Here is a 20544-nt window from a genome sequence, read left to right on the forward strand (position 1 = left end):
AATGTAGGTGATTCTTCTTTATGAGTAGTTTGCACTTTGACAGCTTCTATTTAATCAAAGTATCATTTAAATCCCTTTCCAGATGCACATACACTGATGCTAGTTAAAAAAAAGTAAAGAAAGAAAGAAAAAAAAATAAGAGAGAACCTGCTGTTCAGCATTTCTGGATTTACAGGATTTTTAAGAAAGGAAGATGAATCTCCATGACAATATCCTGCCTCTGACACCGGTGGGGCTGACTCCTGAAATAACTGGAGACATTTCCTATATTGCATGGAATACATTTCTACCAAAAGTGCTTACCAGGGTTGTGAAAAAGTAGTGATAGTACTCAGTCATCATGCCCATGAACAGAATCTGCAAAAAAGAATTCAGGGGAAAGAATCAGAAACAGAATTACAATAAGAAATAGATCATTAGCGGGGCAATTGCAATATCTTGAGGACACAGAGCAGGAAGGGGCTTTGGAAATCCACAGATTCAGCAGATCAGAAACCTGAGACAGATCAGTGGCTGATAGGGAGCTGATATGGGCTGCTGAGAACTCAGGCCATTAACCTCCATCCAGTGTTCTTTCATTGGACTATGTTCATTCAATCTTCACTGAAGTGGTAGGTCTAATTTAAATTTTAAAAAATTAAAAATAGTTTATGTGCAACTAATTTAATATTTGGATCAGACCTTAATAACAGTGTTTTGCTGTCCTTATTGCCTAAGTGTCTTAGTAACCCCATGCTTAGATATTTTATTGATCTCCTTAGCTTTAATACTTATCACACTGCCTCGGAGAACTCATTAAATGTTGAATTGCAATACTGGTATGTAGATATATTTAAATGAGGGTTTATACATATGCATATCTCTGAAGCCTTTCTACTGCTTTCACATTTTATCCCACAGTAGTAGGGGAAAAGAGAATTTGTTTCTAGATGGAAGGATGGGGACTAGTTTGTACAAATGTCACACTGCCTCTTAATTTGGATCCTCAGTTACCTGCTTGGGACCTTGACAGTTCTGGACTAGACATTCTGTGTATTGTTTTTACCTGGTAGGGATGGGGAAAAGAGGTGAGAGAAAGGACAAGGGTTCTAGGTAGAGTAAGTTTATTAGAATGTGATCCTGCTTTTAGATTCCTGGAAATGGTGTCCATCGAAAAGAAACAGTTGCAAATGATTTGGAGATGAGGGAAGGTTTCTATGTCTTCTAAATCAAGAGTATCCCCATCCTTGGTTGGGGGGAGGTCAGCAAAGGACCATTTGGGTGCCGTTTCTTGATATTTGTATAGAAATGTATGGCGAAGTCTCAGAAATCAAGTTTCCAAGGCGTTACCCTCACAACTCTGATAAGCTCTAAAGGCAAATGAGAATCCCCTTTGGAGGTTTTAAAAGGAGATATTCTTAGACTCCATCACAGAGACATCCCAAACTGGAATTCTCCAGGGCAGAGCCTGGGTTTCTGTATGTCACAGCAGTGGTTGAAAAACGCTGCTCCATGGAAAACATGTCCATTCACATCAACTTCAACAGAAGAGAGAGATTGAAAAGATCTCAGGAAAGGCAACCCCTGTTATCAGAGGTCCTAGAAAGTGCCCTAGATATGTAAACTTGAATGATTTTACATGAGAAGGGATAAAGAATGAAGAGGGTATCTGTTGACAGCAGGAACACACCAGTGCTGCACTTCTTTTGCCCCGTTTGCTAATGTAGAGACCAGAGGAATATTTAGTGAAATTGTAATGTCATGAAGGTAAGACAAATGGCAAGAAATTCTCTGAATCATGAGCCCACCGTGTGTAAGTCACTCCTATGGTGATAACAAGACCAGGCGCACAAAAGAATTTTAAAAAGGGTAGAATTGCTTTAGGGCCATCAATAACGTTTAAAGCCATGCATGGTGAGGTCTTGTTAGCTGGTCTCTTATATCATTGGAGCATAAAGAGCTAACCTGCCGGGGTCAGTCAGGAATCCAATTTTTCACTTTGGTCGTTAGATAGTGTAATTGCAGCCAAGACTACCTCTTCAGAGAGGATGGGACAAGTTTTATGTCAAGATACAGAGCTGGACACTGAGATTCAAAATATTGTTTCTGAAACTGAAAAAGAAACAAAAAGGCACCTGAATTTTTAGCTTCGTACGTGGGCTGACTTTTGACATTTAGTTACCAGTTGACGGCATAGGCATTCCCCCCTCCCTTTTGAAACAACCATTCAACTAATCCTTCTTGTTATTTTTTAATTCCTCAAGGCAAGTATTCATTTGCTATACCGCTTATTTAATTCTAGAAAAAAGTTATGAAGAGGCAGTGAAGATTCAGCTAGCAGGTTTACTTTTTTTTTTTTTATAATTAATTTATTTATTTTTATTTGCTTATTTACAGCATAACAGTGTTACTTTTAATGCAGAAAGAACCCTTGGGTCATCCGAGTATGTTTATCATTTAGCATACTAGAAAAATCTCTGTTCTTGGCTTTTCCTACCTAGTGCCTCAGTCAGTGCCTCCTGGTTCTTCCCCTGAACATCCTAGAAATGGGAATTAAGAAATAGGTATAGTCATGAATCATTCACCTGCCACCTTTGTGGACTCTCTAGGACATAGGTGAATGAAAAGCTTCTGGGTAAGAATAAAGCCAGTAGCACCAAAAGTGTGCTTTTTAAACAACTGTCCACGTGAGAGTCTGTGGACTGGTCTGGACCAGCAGCTCTGTCATTTAATAGTAGCATACTTTATAAATAAAAGTATTGCATTCACATGACGATTTTCTCTCTGCACATTGGTATTTCAACTAAAAGTCATTAAGGGATTAAGAAAATGTCACATCAAGATAAATGTCAGTTTTTCAAATAAAAAAGTATAGTCATGATATGGGGAGTTTTCTAATCTTTGCAAAACTCATTTTTTCCTTAGAAAAACTACCCTCTTTGAATTTTGATAGTGTGCTTGTCTGCCAGAGTAGGCAAGCGGTGCTGACCTAGGCAATGTATACTTTACCAAGACAGTGTTGCCAGAAACTAGTTTTGGCTATCTTTAAATCATTTTTAACAGCATAAAACACAACACATCACACACACTAATGTGTAATAAATGTGGCTGTTCAATAGTATTGATATTGATGACATATCAATATGTCCTTCATTGCTTCCACTAATATGTTGTTTTAATAATGTTTTTTTCTTAAAAAAATAATGGTTTTTTCTTAACAGAATTATTCTTATTAAATAACTCTTTACATCATATCATTGACTTAGATTGATAGACAGTAAAAAATCCAGTCCTTTCAATAACATTATAAGAGGGATAGAATGAGTATGTACTATTCTTCTTGATTTCAGAAGACCCATAGTTTGGACATAATTTGTGCCATTGCCAATTTCCCAGCTGGAAAGACAAATGGCAGGATTGCATTTCCTGCCCTCTTGGGTGGGCCCTCTTGGGTGGGGCCATGTGCTGGTTTTGGCCATGGAGGGAGGAAAGATACTGACATAGGTCACCCTCTAGAGATTTCACCCTGAAAGGTGACTAACGAAGTTATGAGGGCCATAGCAAGCTGTTTCTGTTCTGAGTAAATAAAATTTCCTGTTTCATGAGTATTGCAAAGCATATAAGTACTCTTGTTTTTTTATGACTTTGTTTTGAATGCTGGGGAGTTGAGGGTGAAATTGTGGTTTCTCCTTTAGCAACAAGTAGAAATACAAGGTATATATTTTATGTGTGCTAGTACCATTCAGCTTTGTCTTTCTTATCTAATTTCCTCCTTCTTTCCAATTCTTCTCCTTTAAAAAAAAAGTATTTACCACTTGTTTCAAATGTATTTTCTAGGCTGAGTTAATTCCTTGTGTAATAAATAAATAGCACATAATAAATTATCATGGTTGGGAGAAGCTGAAAGATCTTTTTCACATAAAGAGGGATGGACTATTCAGGTCTCACATAGCTGGGTTAGGTTAGGCTTCCAACAGAATAATATTCAGAGTTAATCATACTGTATGTTCCTGCAGAATCAGTTATAAAAATTCGAAAGAAACTATGATGGTTAATTTCATGTGTCAACTTGACCAGACCAATGGGTTCCTAGATTAAACACTATTTCTGGGTGTGTCTGTGAGTGTGTTTCCAGATGAGATAAAGCAGATGAACCCCCCATCCCCCACAATGTAGTGGGTACCATCCAGTCCACTGAGACCCTGAATAGAACAAAAGAAGGAGGAATGCATCGTTTTTTACTGCCTGACTGAGCTGGAACTTTGCTTTTCTCCTGCTCTTGGACTAGGATTTTCACCATTGGCTCTTCTGGTTCTCAGGCCTCCAGACTCCAACAGGAATTACACCACAGCTTTACTGGGTCTCCAGTGCGTGGATGGCAGATTGTGGGCCTTCTCAGCCTCCAGATCAGGTGAACCTATTCATAATACATCTTTTCACATCTATCTCCTATTGGCTCTTTTTCTCTGGAGAACCCCAATTAACACAGAGAAAAATACCAAAAGACTAAAAGTCTTAATACTTTGTCTATGTATGATAGTCCATGTTATCTAGAAAACATATTCCTTAGACCAGCAAGAGGAAGGATGACTCATACCTATTGGAAGAGTTTCTCTGGATTCTACTATATTGGAAGTGCCACGTGACTATTCTGTTGTTTCAGTGGCTTGAAAATAATTACCATTTTCTTCCTTTTGTAGTTAAAATGAATCACCAGAAGATAAAATAAAACTCATGGGCAGTTGACTCTCCAAAGGATAATTCTAATGGTCCCACTGTTATCATTATACCCTGATACATAGTTATTGCTCATTAACAAGGGTGGCCCCACCTCAGCCCATCTGCTCTCTGGAGCTTTTATAACAGAACACTCATGACCTTGTTAACAGCACCATTGACTTTCCTTGGCGTAGTCCTTTTATTCTCGGCAAAGACTATCTCTTGGATTTAGATGGGTTATCACGTAACACCTGAGCAGCACAAAGATCATGTTTTAGTTTGTCTCGAGAGCCCTCATTCAAGTCCAGATGAAGATGACCAACATAGTTTGTGGGTTGTAACTTCTGTGGTTGGTGACATAGTTGGCCTATAAGATACCTAGAAAGTCTTTAGGTAAAAGTCTTCCAATAACATGTCCTGGTATCTCGAGTAGCCTGCACCATATTTCAACGTGACCACTTTTCAGAAGGCAATGCAGTGCTATCAAGGCAGTAACAAAATAATCCTCTGCAAATTCTCAGCATCCATTACTAAGGGCAAGCCGTATGTCACAAATAATTGGCATCCGCTGCTATCATAATAGCAGAAACTTAAAATGGAAACTGGAGTGCGCCTGAGCAATTTTTGAGTATTCTTGTAATATTTATAAAGGTTTTTATTACTGCTTCTTTCCATTGAAAAATAGGTGTCTTAGAAGTTTATATTGGCTAACCTAAAGAGTATTGCTCCTTTTATAGCCTTCTCAATATCAGGATAAATTCTCAGCCATTAGACATGGTTTTTAGTCAATAATTTCAACTGAACAAACTTCCAAATGTATGACATGCAATGTGGCTAAAATAATGGTTTTAACCCAAGATAGAAATAAGGTTATTTCTACATAAGAATAATCTTTAGGAAATCAGTTGAATGGCATCAGGTTTCAGAGCAGTGATTTTAAGAAGAAGGTTTGAGAGTTAGGGTGTAGTTCTTTCTCACCTGCCAACTGGGGTACTGTAGGCTGCATCTACACTATCCTTTTGAGAAGGATGCTTCTTTGACAACACACTTTTAGTAGAACAAGCTAAGTATAAGTAGGCCTTGAGATCAGTCTTTATCATTGTAAAAAAAAAACAACTCATGTCAAAATAAATGATCATAACCTATATCTACAAAGGTAACAATGGAATGCATAGAAAATAGCACTAGGTATATAGAACTCTTTACGGAGTAGGCTAAATAATGGTCCCATTGAAGTGTCCATATCCTAATTCCTACAATCTATTAAAATGTTACTTTATATGTGAAAAAAGAACTTTGCAGAAGTGACAAAGTTAAAGATTTTAATTTTGGAGGGGGTTACTCTGGCTTATCCAAGTGGGTCCAATATAATCACAGGGATCCTTATAAGCCGGAAGCAGGGGATCAGAAGGTGGAGAAGGTGATAGAAAAGTGGATGGAGGTGGGAAGGCCATTGAGGTAGGCCACAAGCCAAGGAATGAGGATAGCCTTTAGCAGCTGGAAAAGGCAAGGAATTGAATTCTCCCCTAAAGTCTTCAAAAACAATGCAGCCCTGGCCACACCTTGACTTTAGACTTGTGATAACCATAAGAAAATATATTTGCATTGTTTTAAGTCATCACATTTGTGAAAATTTCTTACAGCAGCAATAGGAAAGCAATGCACCACATCTGCTCATCTTTTGTGATCCTAGCACCTGAGACAGCACCGCTTTGGTATAGTAATAGCAAGTGCATGTGTCAAGGAGAAAAGTGTTTGAAGTTGAGAACATTCTAAATTTTTCTGTGTCCCTCCATTCACATACACATGCTAACAATGTGCATATGTACAGATAAGAGCCGCCCACAAAGAGGGTCTAGGGCTTTACCTTCCTCTGGAAGGTGGTGCTATGCCATGGACAAACCCAGGCCAGTTTCCTCCTGCCTCCAAGAGAAATGAAAGAAAAGCAAAGGGTTTTCCACAAAGTGCTGATGGATGAAATGGCCATACTATTTGGGAATATCTTTAAGTTTTAATTTTTTTTAAGTTCTCCCTCTAGGAAGTTTGGCCAGGAGAAGAAGGGAAATTGATGTTAATAGATATTAATAAATGGAATGAAAACCAATGAGGTTTAGTTTCACTCTGGGACATCATCCTACTAGAAGAGCCAGATTGACCACCTAGGTGCACAACAGAAGAGATTATGATATTTAAGGGATATGGACTGCTGACAATAGAGCAGGAGAAAAGATTTCCCCTGGCAGAATGGAACAGGCAACCCAGCCAAAAGGAGAGAGTAAAGATTTTGGAGGATTACATGAACAGAAAGAATAATCCCTCTGCAACATCCAGGAAACACTGGTGGGAAGTTGATGTTTAAAAAAGAACAACACGGGATGCCTCAGTGGCTCAGTGGGTTAAGCCTCTGCCTTCGGCTCAGGTCATGATCTCAGGGTCCTGGGATTGAGCCCCGCATCGGACTCTCTGCTCAGCAGGGAGCCTGATCGCCCCGCCCCCCCGCCGCTGCCTGCCTCTCTGCCTACTTGTGATCTCTCTCTCTCTGTCTTAAATAAATAAATATTAAAAAAAGAAAAAAAGAAAAAAAGAACAACAGGGGATGCCTCAGTAGCTCAGTGGGTTAAAGCCTCTGCCTTCGGCTCAGGTCATGATCCCTGGGTTCTGGGTCAAGCCCTGCATCAGGCTCTCTACTCAGCGGGGAGCCTGCTTCCCCCTCTCTTTCTGCCTACTTGTGATTTCTCTCTGTCAAATAAATAAAAATCTTAAAAAAAAAAAGAAGAGCACAATGGAAGAAAAGTTTGAACAGCAAAGTGTTGAACAAATCTACACAAAGTACTGAACAAACCTGGAAAATTAACAAAATAAAGATGTTGAAGACATTTTAGTCTTTTTGCAGCAAGCTACTTTCCTAATGGTGGTAACAAAAACCTATATCTCCAGTTACCCTGAAGATAACTATTTGAAGGAGAGATGGGCGTGCAGCCATTAAATAGTGATCTTGCTGGTCTCATGAGATATCTATAGACGAGTGAAGTCATTGTGAATCTGGGTCCTGTTCTTCAGGTTTCAGACTTTTTCTCAATTTATTTAATAACTATCAGGTTTAGAAACTATTTATATGAGTGTTTTTCAGTGTATTTTTAAAAACACCAATGCCTCTACCCCATCTGTAAATATTCTTATTTATTTGGTCTTGGATATGTTCTAGGCATTGGTATGTGTTCAGACCTCCCCAGGTAATACTCACATGCAGGCAGAGCTGAGAACCAACTATTTATATTAACCAAGCTTATATTTTTAAGCTATAACAATAATGATAATAGTGACTGTTTTCTGAGTGTTACAAAATGCCCACCACTGTCATAGGTTTTGGTTTTGGTTTTGGGTTGTTTTGTTTTGTTTTGTTTTATTTATACTACTGGGGAGAAGGTGCTTTCTTCAATTTATAGATTTGAAAGACAGGGCATAGTTATAGCAGTTGAACCCATGTTTGATTTCAATCCTGGATTCTTTGTGCTATGTTAACTTACTAATTGATTATAGGAGGTAGATGTGCCTAGGCACATATCAATAATTTTTTTTAATATTTTATTTATTTAACAGAGAGAGAGAGCCAAGCAGGGGGAGTGGCAGGAAGAGGGAGAGGGAGAAGCAGGCTCCCTGATGAGTAAGGAGGTCAATGCAGTGCTCAATCCCAGCACCCTGGGATTTTGACCTGAACTGAAGGCAGAGGCTTAACTGACTGAGCCACCCAGGTGTCCTGAAAAGTCAACAATTTGTGAAAAGTTCTTCTGTTCAGTGAGAACCCAAATAAAAGCAGATGGTTGTTTGGTGAAACCAGAGTTAGAACCACAGGAGTTGGAGCTTTATCATAAAAAATGAACCCCCCAAACCAAGAGAACTTGATAAGCTGCCCATGTAGTTTTTTTTTTTTTTTTTTTAAAGATTTTATTTATTTATTTGACAGAGAGAGATCACAAGTAGGCAGAGAGGCAGGCAGAGAGAGAGGAGGAAGCAGGCTCCCCATGAAGCAGAAGCAGAGAGCCTGATGCGGGGCTCGATCCCAGGACCCTGAGATCATGACCTGAGCCGAAGGCAGAGGCTTAATCCACTGAGCCACCCAGGCGCCCCTGCCCATGTAGTTTTGAGGGAGCCTTCTGTCTAGAGAGTTGGACCTAGCTGTACAAGGTTGTGCCTTAAGGCAATGCGGGCGTGGTGGTTGAGGGCCCAAGAATTTCAAATGAGAAGAATGAGGTCACATTTTTTATTTGGAATACACAGCTTTTGAGACTACATGGATATTGGATGGGGAGAAAGGTGGGGGCTTGTGACAGACGATCAACTATAGCATAGGAGAAAGATGATGACAGAGATGGAAGAAAGGAGGTTGAGTCTGAAACATATTCAGAAAGAAGAAGCTGCAACATTTGGTAACTCACAAATAGGAAGGATAAGGTAGAGTCAAGTGAACTCTTAGGTTTCGGGATTGAACAATTGGCTGGTGTTTTTGGTCACCAAAACAGAGGCAGGAGGAGAAAGTAGTTCTGGAGAACTGGCTGGAGAAAGGTAGAGGAGAAAATGTAGTGTGTTAAATTGGGTCTGGAGATTTAATGACATCGAGCAAGGTATAATAGGGAGGCTTGGAAAGTTAGGCTCGAGAGGAGGTTTGGGGACCATTGTTGTTACAAAGTTTAAGAAGTAATGCAGTGACAGGGTTAGCAGTGGGAAGCACTGTATTAGTTTTGTAGTTTTGCCTAGGCACATATCACTAATGATATTGCTGATGGTAATCTCTCACATGTGGAATATTTCATGCATCAGTGGTGGGCTTAATGCCTTATAGGCATTGTCATATTTAACTTCTCTCAGAACAATGTGAGATATGTACTATGACATTCCCATTTTACAGATGTAGCAAATAATGAATCACAAGGTCCTCTGTTAAATAAACACATCCAATACACTAGAGTTTTTCATTATATTTTATTCCCCCTACCTTGGCGTAGTCTTTAACACATACAAAACATCTAATATATGCTAGCTGAATAAATAGTGAAATTTACGTCCTATGTGGTCACCCTTAAGCAGAAGGATTTGTCTAACAGTCATGGGAAAAATAGGGTGGGAAGATTCTTTTGGTAAAATCTTGCATTTATGAAGGGTTGAAGAAGCTGATGTGGTTAACATAGCAAAGTGATTTTTAACCTGCTTCAGTCTTAGACTTCCTTAGAGAATCTGATAAAAGCTATGGATGCTTTCTCCTGGAAAAGGCACATGGAGGCGAATAAACATCCCCCAAATTTTGAATAATGCTGAGGTTCACTAATCCTGCTAAATGTTTAAGATATGCTTTGATATCAGATATTCAAATTATTTACATGATTCCTTCTAAATTACCCCCACTTCTATTGCAAGGATAATTTCTCTTATCACCTATTACAACCAAATTCTGATGTAGCTGGAATTAAGCATTAGAGTATTTCTGAGGCATACATGTGATTTTTATTACTTCTCAATTCAGATAGGAACAAATCTACACCCTTTTCCAAATCTACTGTTTGGAAGTTTTTCCAAGTATGCAATTGGGCATCCTGCGCACTAAGAGTATAGACACATTGCAAATTCCTTCACTACATTATTAGTTATCCACAGAGGTCAATTAATTCGTGTGCATATTAAGTAACATACTCATATCTATGAACCGCTCCTTACAACCAAAACTTACTCTATGCTCAGGAAATGTAAATGGATTTTAATATCAGCCTAAGAGAAACAATTAGGTTGAGAATGTGTTGCCAAAATAATTATATACTATACTACAAATTATCATCAGTTAGAATAAATTGAGAGTCATCATTATTACATTGTCAGGATTCAGCCAAAGTAATGAACTTCCCATCAATTAATTGTCTCAAAGACTACCAAAGGACTCCAGGAACTTAAAAAAAAAAAATGAACTGTTTAATTATTCCCTCATTTCTTTGAAAGCCTACTAAGTACAAGGTAATGTGCAAATTCTTTATGTTTGGACACTGGGAAGAGGATTCCTAATCACTTATATGCATGGAAGCTCAGAGCAGAAGAGAACCTTAGCAAGATTAGAATCCAACAATCCTATTTTACAGATGAAGTGACTGTGTTGAAGAAGCAATGGTCTTGCTCAAAGCAGCATATTTAAAATATCTAAGAAACTCAAGTCATTGCCACGTTAAGCCCTGGCTTGAAATTCCAGCCCTGCCATTAATTAGGTGGATGACTTGGAAATTCATTTATCTCATCTGTAACATGAGATATTTTGAGAGGATATGAAGATATCCTAGTGGAATGCGTAGGATATTCTGGCATATAGTGAGTGCCCAATGAATGGCGATTATTTTATTCTATTAGGGCAAGAGCAGAATTTGCAACTGGATCTACCAACCTTCAGTCTAAGACTCTCGTCCCAGTCCCTTCCTGCTTTAGAAATGAGTTTCCCTGTGTTTCACCAGTCTGTGGGCATTGGGTAGTCACATTCTGTGACTTTAATTTTCAAGCTCTTTTTTTTTGCTCAAGGGGGCAGGAATTTATTTTATGTTGTTGTTGTTTTTATTGTATCTTTCTCACCTTCAATCAGTGCTCAACAAATATGTGTTAAATGAAAGAGTGAATTTTTCTACTGTGTCCCTACTACATTCTCTCCTTGGCTTCAATATAATCAATATTTCTTAAGGACTTATGTAAACTAGACAAATGACGGGATATTGGAGAATAGAATGAAACACTGCATTAAAGGAGTACAGAGCCTAATTAGAATGTGTTCCATGGTCCCCTGCGAAGAGAATCAGTTGGGATCTTCGTGTACATAACAGCAGCAGACTGGGATTTTTTTTTTTTCCTCCCTTTTAAATCCTGAGATAAGTTTCGAATCCCAGCCTCCCAGCCTAGCCACTGCTGGCTCTGTGACTTTGGGCAAGTAACAAAAGCTCTCTGAGCTCTGTCAGTTTCTTGTGTATAGAATTTTCTCATAAAAATTAAGTGAATGATGCATTTTATCTTCTGAGCAACGGTGCCTGGCCCCCAGGGAGTTCCATAAGAGGTAGTTCTTAAGGTCTTTGGCCTACTCTGTGTGTGTATGATTAGAGATGGGGTTACATATCTGACTTAGTGGGTGTGGGTTCCAAACATAGGTTTATAACCTCTTGGCACATCACAGTTATACTGCTTGACTGTCTGTTTTCTGTGTTGAGAGGTGAAGACTGACAGTGCTTCTGTCCTGTGGAAACATGAAATGAACCCCTTCTAACCACCTCTCTTTGTCCCAGTCCCAGGCAATAGGTTCAACTTCTATGAGGAAAGAATCAGTGCATAAAATTATTTGATTAATCAGCATTGCCCTTGAATGTCCTAGTAGAGGGAAGCCAGGCATTTAAAAAAAAAAAAAAAGAATTTTCTCCCTGGTCTTGTTATGCTAATTGACAGAAAGGAAAAAAAATAAAAACAAGAGCACACAAATGTTGACAGGAGAAAATGTGATATAATTCCACAAAATATTTTGGTACTAAAATGTTTTATGGAGACTAATGGCTCAATTATAGCTTCATACTCATTGCTATAAGTGTTGTGAGGGGAAAGAAGTCTCTCTTCTGACACACTTGTTCATGTAAACAAGAGAGCAGGTTTCCTGAGTCAGAAACAGTATGTTCATGCTTGATATGGCCGCTCTCCAGCTCAGGGACTTGGCCCAGGGATGCAGCTTCCCTGCTGGATGGAGTATCACAGTGTTCCCTCCCTTTCCATCAGGGAAGCATTAGGATTCTGGCTACCCTGCTTGAAATTGTGACTTGCTTTCTCAATCCTATTACAGGATTTGAAAGTGACTATGCATTTCTCTGAAGAGGGAAATTTATTTTCAGGAAGTGGAATCGTAGGCTGAAATGCCTTACAGTTCTTAATATAGGATTTCGGGGGTTGAATAAAACCTTCCTTTGAGGAAACCGAGGCATAGAAGAACAACTTGTTCAAATGCCTTGGCAGAGTTGAGAGTATAGTACACTAAGTCAGATGGAAGGGAGGTGATTTTGGAGATTGCTTTTATCAAGAGCTTTTAGTATAGTTCTTGGATCATTCATTCACCCTTATCCTTTATATATTCAACAGAGCAGTATTGAGCGCTATGCTTCAAGTAATGTACATTCTTGGGATTTGGGAGAACAAGACAAAAGAGGTTTGTATCTCCTTGGAGGTTATAATGTTGTAGGGAATATGGAGAACAAATGAATCAATGCTGGGATGTTTGCATTAAGAACATACTCATCACATGGTAGATGAAATTATTACTATCTTTGAGCTTCAATTTTTTTTAAAGATTTTATTTATTTATTTGACAGACAGAGATCACAAGTAGGCAGACAGGCAGGCAGAGAAAGAGGGAGAAGCAGGCTCCCCGCTGAGCAGAGAGCCCGATGCGGGGCTCGATCCCAGTACCCTGGGATTATGATCTGAGCCGAAGGAAGAGGCTTTAACCCACTGAGCCACCCAGGCACCCCTGAACTTCAATTTTTGTGTGCAAAAGAGGGATCAAACTAATTATACCAAAAATTACTGTGTAGATCCAAGGAGATAGTTTCTTAACACCAGGCATGGCACTGGGCACATTTTAGGCATGTTAGTACACAGTCTTCTTATCTAGTTCCTTATCTTTAAATTCCCTCCCATCAGCACTCTCTTCATAGAATCACACTTAGAATCCAACAAGGGGGTAGATAAGGTGGGCACTGAAGAGTCAGTGGGAAGAGAGTGGGACGTGGAGGAAGTGAAAGCAAAGAGTTGCAGACAACTGGGAGTGTCCACATTGGAGACAGGTTTGGAGAGAGGAGTATCCTCGTGGAGCAGCAGGACACCAGCTGGGAGGTGGCAGATGCACAGGCAGAGAAGAGGACACCAAGTAACGGGATGGGTCCCCTGTGTGTGCTCCTGGTTGTTGGAGCCACTCTCAGACTACAGAAATTCAAGAAGACAGTTCATTCATATGAAGTCTCTGTTCCTCTGTAACCTAATCAAGTCTTGACATTTGAATTTCTAACTAATTTTTGGGAAATAACTTTTCAGATTCTCATCATATAGCACTTGTTCAATATGAATAGAAATAATTACTTTGCTGGAGTGATTAGCATGCCCAAGAATAACTATAGACTTTTCCCCAATTTTTACTTTTAGATAAATGTCAGATAACTTCTTTAAAGTGCATTTGATTTCTTTTTTTTTCCTGAAGAATCATTAAAAAGTAGTAAAATATGATGAAGGTGCAGAGTAATGCAGGGAAATAATGGGAAATGTACTTGAGAAGAAAGCCAAGTTGACCTGGCAGAGAAAATTTTGTCAGCAATGATTTTAGTCACCAAAAAAGCAGGAACTATTAATATTAATTTCCTCTAAAGGAGACCAGCAGGAGGTGGTTGTGTTTTCTCCAGACATTTCTGGAAGCTTATTTTGAAATGGAATGGCTTATCCATTCTGAATGGGGGTCCTTCATGGTACAGTGGGCACACAGGCTCTGATAATAGGTGGTCTCCAGACCATGAGGCAGCCGGGCCAATCAGAGAGTGACCTAGTTGGGGCACTTAATGTATCTGAGCTTTAGTTTCTTCAACTCTGAACTGAGAATACCAAATTTACCCCAGGGGTTATTTGAGGCTGCATAAGACAGTATATAGGACCATCATTTGCACCTCAGTAGAAGAGGTAGGAAGAAACTGGTTGAATGGTGGCCAGAATTAGGACTTTGAACTCCTGCACTCTCCAGCTTCCCTAGGGACATGCTTGGCAGACAGAAGGGTTGTTGCCTACAGGTTGTTGCCCAAAGCTAATGGGTCAAGTCAAGATGGATCACACGGAGCACTTGGGCCTCATTTTGACATTAATACAAAGTCCTGAGGTCTTCATTCTCACTTTCCAACCACACAGCTTCTTGGAGGTCCAGATTAAACCTGGTTAAACCAACCAGGAGCCCCCCTCCCCCCTCCCCACATCTGTAGCTCAGTAGTCTGCAACAAAAGTTGGATGAACATGCCTTGAGTAGTTTTCCACAATGCCTCACAACAATCTTACCATGCACCTGATGAGGAAGAGTAAACACAAGATAAAATATGATAGGGCAAGGACAGAGGCAAAAGGGTGATGTCAACGACTAGAACAAAGCTGAACTAACCCCTCACTTCTTTACCCCAGCAGGCACTTCTTGGGTGTGCTTCACTAAGAAGGGTTTTTTGGTTTGTTATTTAAAAAATTGGTCTTTGGGGCACCTGGGTGGCTCAGTGGGTTAAAGCCTCTGCCTTCGGCTCAGGTCGTGATCCCAGGGTCCATGGATCGAGCCCCTCATCAGGCTCTCTGCTCAGCAGGGAGCCTGCTCCCCCCCCCACCCGCCTGTCTCTCTGCCTACTTATGATCTCTTTCTCTGTCAAATAAATGAATAAAATCTTAAAAAAAATTGGCCTTTGAATGATGTAATCGCTATGCTACCAGGAAAGAGGCAGTTGCGTCAAAGGAACATTACATCCATATTTATTGAAATAGAGGAAAAACTCTAGCAGCTCTTTCTCAGGCTTGTCCATTCTAAGCCTGTGCTTTAGGGGAGAGGTAGCCAGTTATGTGAGCCAAATGGGTATCTCACCAGGAGAAGACTCATCAGCAAGTTATTCTCTTAAATGTAATGGAGGTCCCCCGTCTCTGTTATAACAGGCTCCTGGGAAGAGATACTTCTTAGCATTTTGAGGGCTACACATAAAATCTGGATGTTTTCCTCAGTTCTGGTTCACACCCCATTACACTTTAATGAACTGTATTGAAATTCTCAAATGAAGCCTTAAGATAAAGTGCACTGATTGTATTTATTTTACCTTTAAAGTGAGCTGTGGACATCACTGCAACATGCTTGCTTTCTTTAATGAGAGATCATTATAATTATAATATCTGAAGGTTTGTTAGCAAACCTAATATAATTATTATATAATTATAATATCTGAAAGTTTGTTAGCAACTGTACCTAGAAGTAGGAACACATACTCTCCTCCTAACTGGAAAAGCAACATTTCATAGTGGATAAGGTGCAGGGTGGGATAGAGGAGGCTGAGTTCCAGTTTCTCGATCTTCTCAAGTGAGAAGATTAGCCTTGATGATGTCTAAGATATATATATTTTTAAGTAGACTCCATGCCCAGCATGGAGCTCAATGGGAGCTTGGATTCACAACCCTGAGATCCAGACCTGAGCTGACATCAAGAGTCGGACACTTAGCCAACTGAGCTAACTGAGCTACCCAGGTGTCACTCTAAGATTGTTTTCAACTGCAACTTAAAATTCAGGTCATATTTCTATGACCTGAAATAGATTTTTAGTGTAATCATCCAGGAGATAATAGAAACCTCCAGTCAACTTTCCTGATTGTCTACTTTCGGTGAAATTAAAGACTCAACTCTGAATTCAATGGCTCCGGAGAGATGCCCTTCAAGTATGAGATCCAGCACTGGCGAGTCATGCGGGATGGCTGCTCTAAGAGCTCTCCCAAGCGATTTGGAAATCCACAGCTCTACATTTGTGCAAAGGGGTTGGTCTCCTTGTGAAATTAGTGCCCATTTCCAGGCAACCACATAGCACCTCCCAAACCTTTTAAACCGGGGAGTACAATAATGGTTCGTCATTTCAGATAAGAACAGTTAAGCAGTTACAGTAACTGCTTAAATTAAATACAAAGAGACACCCATTAAGGTGTAAATATGACCTAGCTATTTTTTCCCATGTTTCTCCAAATTCATCCCTTGATCTTTTATTAATGCATCTATTTTAAGCATCTCGCTAGCCTTTTCCATTGTCTTTATCTATGCCCCAGTTTTTCAACCCCAGCACTACTGGCATTTTAGGGTAACAGTTCTTTGTTGTGGGGGATGTCCTGTGCATTATAGAATATTTAGTAGCATCCCTGGCCTCTAATTACTAGTTGCCGGGGGAGTGTCACTGTCCCCAGTATGACAACCAAAAATGTGCCTAGACATTGCCAAAAGTCCCCGAAGGTACAAAATCACTCTGGGTTGAGGACCACTAGTCTATGCTTTATCTTCCTTTATTCTGAATTTTCTTTTGTGGGCATAAGACCAGTACTATATGCCGAAGTGCTCAGAAATGATTACCCTGTTGTTATCATGATTCCTAACATTACTGACATCTTTCATTTACATACGATTTCACAATTTCTCAAGTGTTTCCACCCACAGTATTCATCAAGATTAATGCGTGGCAGCTCATTGTCTGTGTCAGAAGAGAGAAGCATCTTTTCTTTGTTGTCCCTGTGTCCTCTTTTCACTATGCTCAAAATCCTACATGTTTGACAAAAGAGGTCTTGCCATGAGGAAGATGTATTTAGGACAAGTCAGGTGTTATGTAAATGAAATCTGCTCAGTCTTTTCAAGAGATGTAAAAGAAAAGATGTTTAATAGCCTTGAAATGTCATCCTTCTCTGCTGACAGGATCTACACACCTCCCAATACATAAGACCCCACATCTACAACTCTATCCAACAGGTGGCTTCTTTGAACTCCCTGAATCCTTTAAAAGTGTTCTGAAAGCTGTAATCCTCATCCTAAACCTGACTGCTGCAGTTTCATCACGCTGCACTGAGTGAAGCCAGATGGCATTTTTGAGAAAGAGATATGAACAAATCCACGCCCCAACTTCACCCCTCCCTGCCCTCTTACCTGCTTAAGGATTTCTGCAGCTGTTCCATGTGAACAATCAAATATCACATAGAACTCCTTGCCCTTCTTCATCTCCTTGAGTAAAGGCTTGGCATCTTTATTCCCAGAGGGCAGCTGGCGGATTTTGATTTTAATGTTATATCTGGAGGGAGCTTTGATGAGCTCTTGCAGACGAATGAGACCTAGAAAATGACATTCCATCATGCAACAGACCGTTCTGTCTAAAGAGGATTTGTTTATTTCCATTTGCAGCCAAACTCATATCATTCCCCAAATGTAGCAAGTGGCCACCTTCCTAAAGGTTACACTATTGACTTCTCATTTGTCATTTCCCTTTCTGTGGTAGATTATATTGTATTTCCCTTTTGTGGGCATGTGTGGTTTGGGAACACAATTTTCTTAAGTGAATGTTGAATTTAGTTAAATGCAATTATCCTCTCTAGCTTTCGGCCAACACCACAAATCTTTAATAAACCAAGTCTGTAACTGTAAAACTTTTGTAAACAAAAGTTGCCTGAAGTTTCTAAAGGTGTTCAATGAAATGCATAATGCTTGCTTAAAAAACCAAAACATACAAACAAAAAAAATAAGCAGACAATAGAATACTAGAATTTCTTGGGGCTGAAAACCTCTGTAAGCTTTTCATCGAGTATTAATGTATAGTATACTGTTTCCCAGCTAATTAGTTGGGCTTTCTATATAATTTTCCAGTTGCTACCATATAAATTATTTAGAAATGGCTCATCACATCTTCTTTCTAATATGACTGAACATTAAAGTGGAAAATCCTTTCTTGATTAAAAAAAAGATAGATTATAGTTTTTAGAGATTATGATAATAAAAGCAGAAACAAAATTCCTTTAAAATCTACCATTGGTAATTGTTGGAAAGTATACACAGCCAACTAACTTAACAGAATATTTGATTTACCACAAATGGAAGTCGACTGAGCTGCACCATTCTTTAACAGACAGACTTTACTGGGGGAAAGGCAAACAGCTATATAAAGCTTCTGTCTTATTTCCCCTAACATTAACTTGTGATTGCAACAGTGCATGATTTTGGCTCTCACTCGAGGACTCTCATCACATTGGAAAATTGAACGTTTTTTTTAAAAATTATTACACAGTTCTGTGTCTTTAAGATTTGTCAACTTCAAGTAATCAATAAGAAATGTTAAGTTTTATCATATTCAGATGCAAACTTGAGTATGAACCCTCATGGACATGGATGCCAGCTTCCTCTGGACTTGATACATGTCTTTCATTTTCTTATTTTATTTAATTAGTTATCCACCCCCTCCGCCCAAACCATATTTTTGTGGGTCAGATATTAAAAGATTCCTCTAACATCTTGGGTAGGTTGCGATAACTTTGTAATTAAGTTGCTCTTCAGAGTCTAATGGATGCAAGCAACTGCAGTGGGGTGGGGGCCGGTTGTGGTAAGGATCTGTAGAACCATAACAAGATTTACTGCTCATTACTTAAAAAAAAATTTTTTTTACATGAGAATTGAAATTGTTAGAATGTAACCTTCATGGATTCTTGCTTTTTTCCAAGCCAGTCAGCATGGCTGAAGGCTCTGTTACCAGTAATGAGCCACTTACCCTCTTCTGGAATTGCTAGTCCTGAGCCACTGATAAGTACTAAAAACGGAAGAAAACCAAGCACATGGGATTGCCTAGTTGTTAATCCTCCAATCATCCTGTGAAGTAAGCATTACTAACTTCGTTATTTACAGCAAGGAAACTGAGCCTCAGAGTGGTTAAGTAAGTTATCATGGTCACAAAGACGGTTAGTAAGAGCCATGAGTTCAAATTGTTGCCTGTAATTCCAGCACTCAATCTTTCTACCTCACAGTCCAGCCTTACAAACACAGATTGCTGGTGCTGAGGGAACAGAGAGAATTTTGGATTATTTGATGAGATGGGGAAAAAAATAGAAATAAGGACCCACTCATTCTCCTTTCCTCTTTACTCCTGACTACTTGAGTCTCATTTGCATTTTTTTAAATTTTATTTATTTATTTATTTTTTTCGCCCTCCTGCTTTGAAATTGCATTGTTGCTTCCCCCTCACCCTCCTTTTTTTAAATACTGGAGCATGATCACAAAGGAGATCAATGTGCCCTTTAAATAAAATGGGAAGACCACTGAAAAGTGCATTTCATGTGCTGCAACAAACTGCTCTTTTGTTCTTTGCTGAATGGAATGTTCATATGAAGTGCATCTTCTGATCATGGTGACTTACCCATATTAATGGTATTTTAAGGTCGAATATATTTTCTTGCTTCGTTCATTCATTCCCGGATGCTCATTATATCCCAAACCCTATGCTAAACCCAGAGTGTGGGACATGAACCCATCTTGCTTTAAGAAAGGGGCTTCAGCCTCTGCCTTTGGCTCAGGTCATGATCCCAGGGTCCTGGGATATAGCCCTGCATCGGGCTCTCCGCTCAGTGGGAAGTCTGCTTCTCCCTCTCTCTTTCTGCCTGCCACTCTGCCTACTTTTGATCTCTGTCTGTCAAATAAATAAATAAAATCTTAAAAAAAAAAGAAAAGAAAGGGGCTTCAGTTGTTCCTACATGGCTAGAACCATAATAAACAATGTTCTGGTAATTTGTAACATAAGTATTGCAATATTTTAGTAATAATATTGCAGCCTTGTTTTCCAACGTTCATTTCATTTTGATCAGCTCAGCACATTGCCCTAATTGTTTCAGGTATTTTCATTACATGAAATCTACCATGTGTCCAAGATGACTTAATCTATTTAAGCGTCGAACTGCTAGCAGAACTTGTAGATTTACAGTAATTCAGAATTAGTAAGTAAAATGGTTCACCAGTGTTTAGTTTTATATTGAGATCCTCAGACTGGAATAAAGTGGTATAAAAAGCAAAAGGAAAAAAAAAAAGCCCGTAAAAGGATTTTATCCCATCAATTCTTGTGACATTGATGAGTATCAATTACTACTCAATTTTTATAACTCACGAGCTGAGGCTGACAGAGGCTGATGGAGTAACCTGCTCAAGATGCTAAGGTCTTATTGAGGTCATTAAGTCCAGACCTTGAAGCCAGGTCTACCTCTGACTCCCAGTCTCCGATTCTTTTTACCAAATCAGTAATC

The 20544-nt window shown here is 39.3% G+C and overlaps 1 protein-coding gene across 5 annotated transcripts in view; it reads right to left on the bottom strand.

Annotated features, from left to right (window-relative positions):
- GRIK1 (glutamate ionotropic receptor kainate type subunit 1) overlaps nucleotides 1-20544 on the bottom strand; it is a 389893-nt gene that overhangs the window by 108525 nt on the left and 260824 nt on the right. For all 5 annotated transcript variants that reach the window (XM_046002599.1, XM_046002600.1, XM_046002596.1 and 2 more), the window contains exons 4-5: nucleotides 17420-17601; nucleotides 304-357 (exon numbers count right to left, since the gene is read on the bottom strand). In XM_046002599.1, the coding sequence (XP_045858555.1) occupies nucleotides 304-357; nucleotides 17420-17601 (236 nt within the window). The remainder of the gene's footprint in view (nucleotides 1-303; nucleotides 358-17419; nucleotides 17602-20544) is intronic.

The sequence above is a fragment of the Meles meles genome, chromosome 4, assembly GCF_922984935.1.
Source record: "Meles meles chromosome 4, mMelMel3.1 paternal haplotype, whole genome shotgun sequence".
NCBI lineage: Eukaryota > Metazoa > Chordata > Mammalia > Carnivora > Mustelidae > Meles > Meles meles.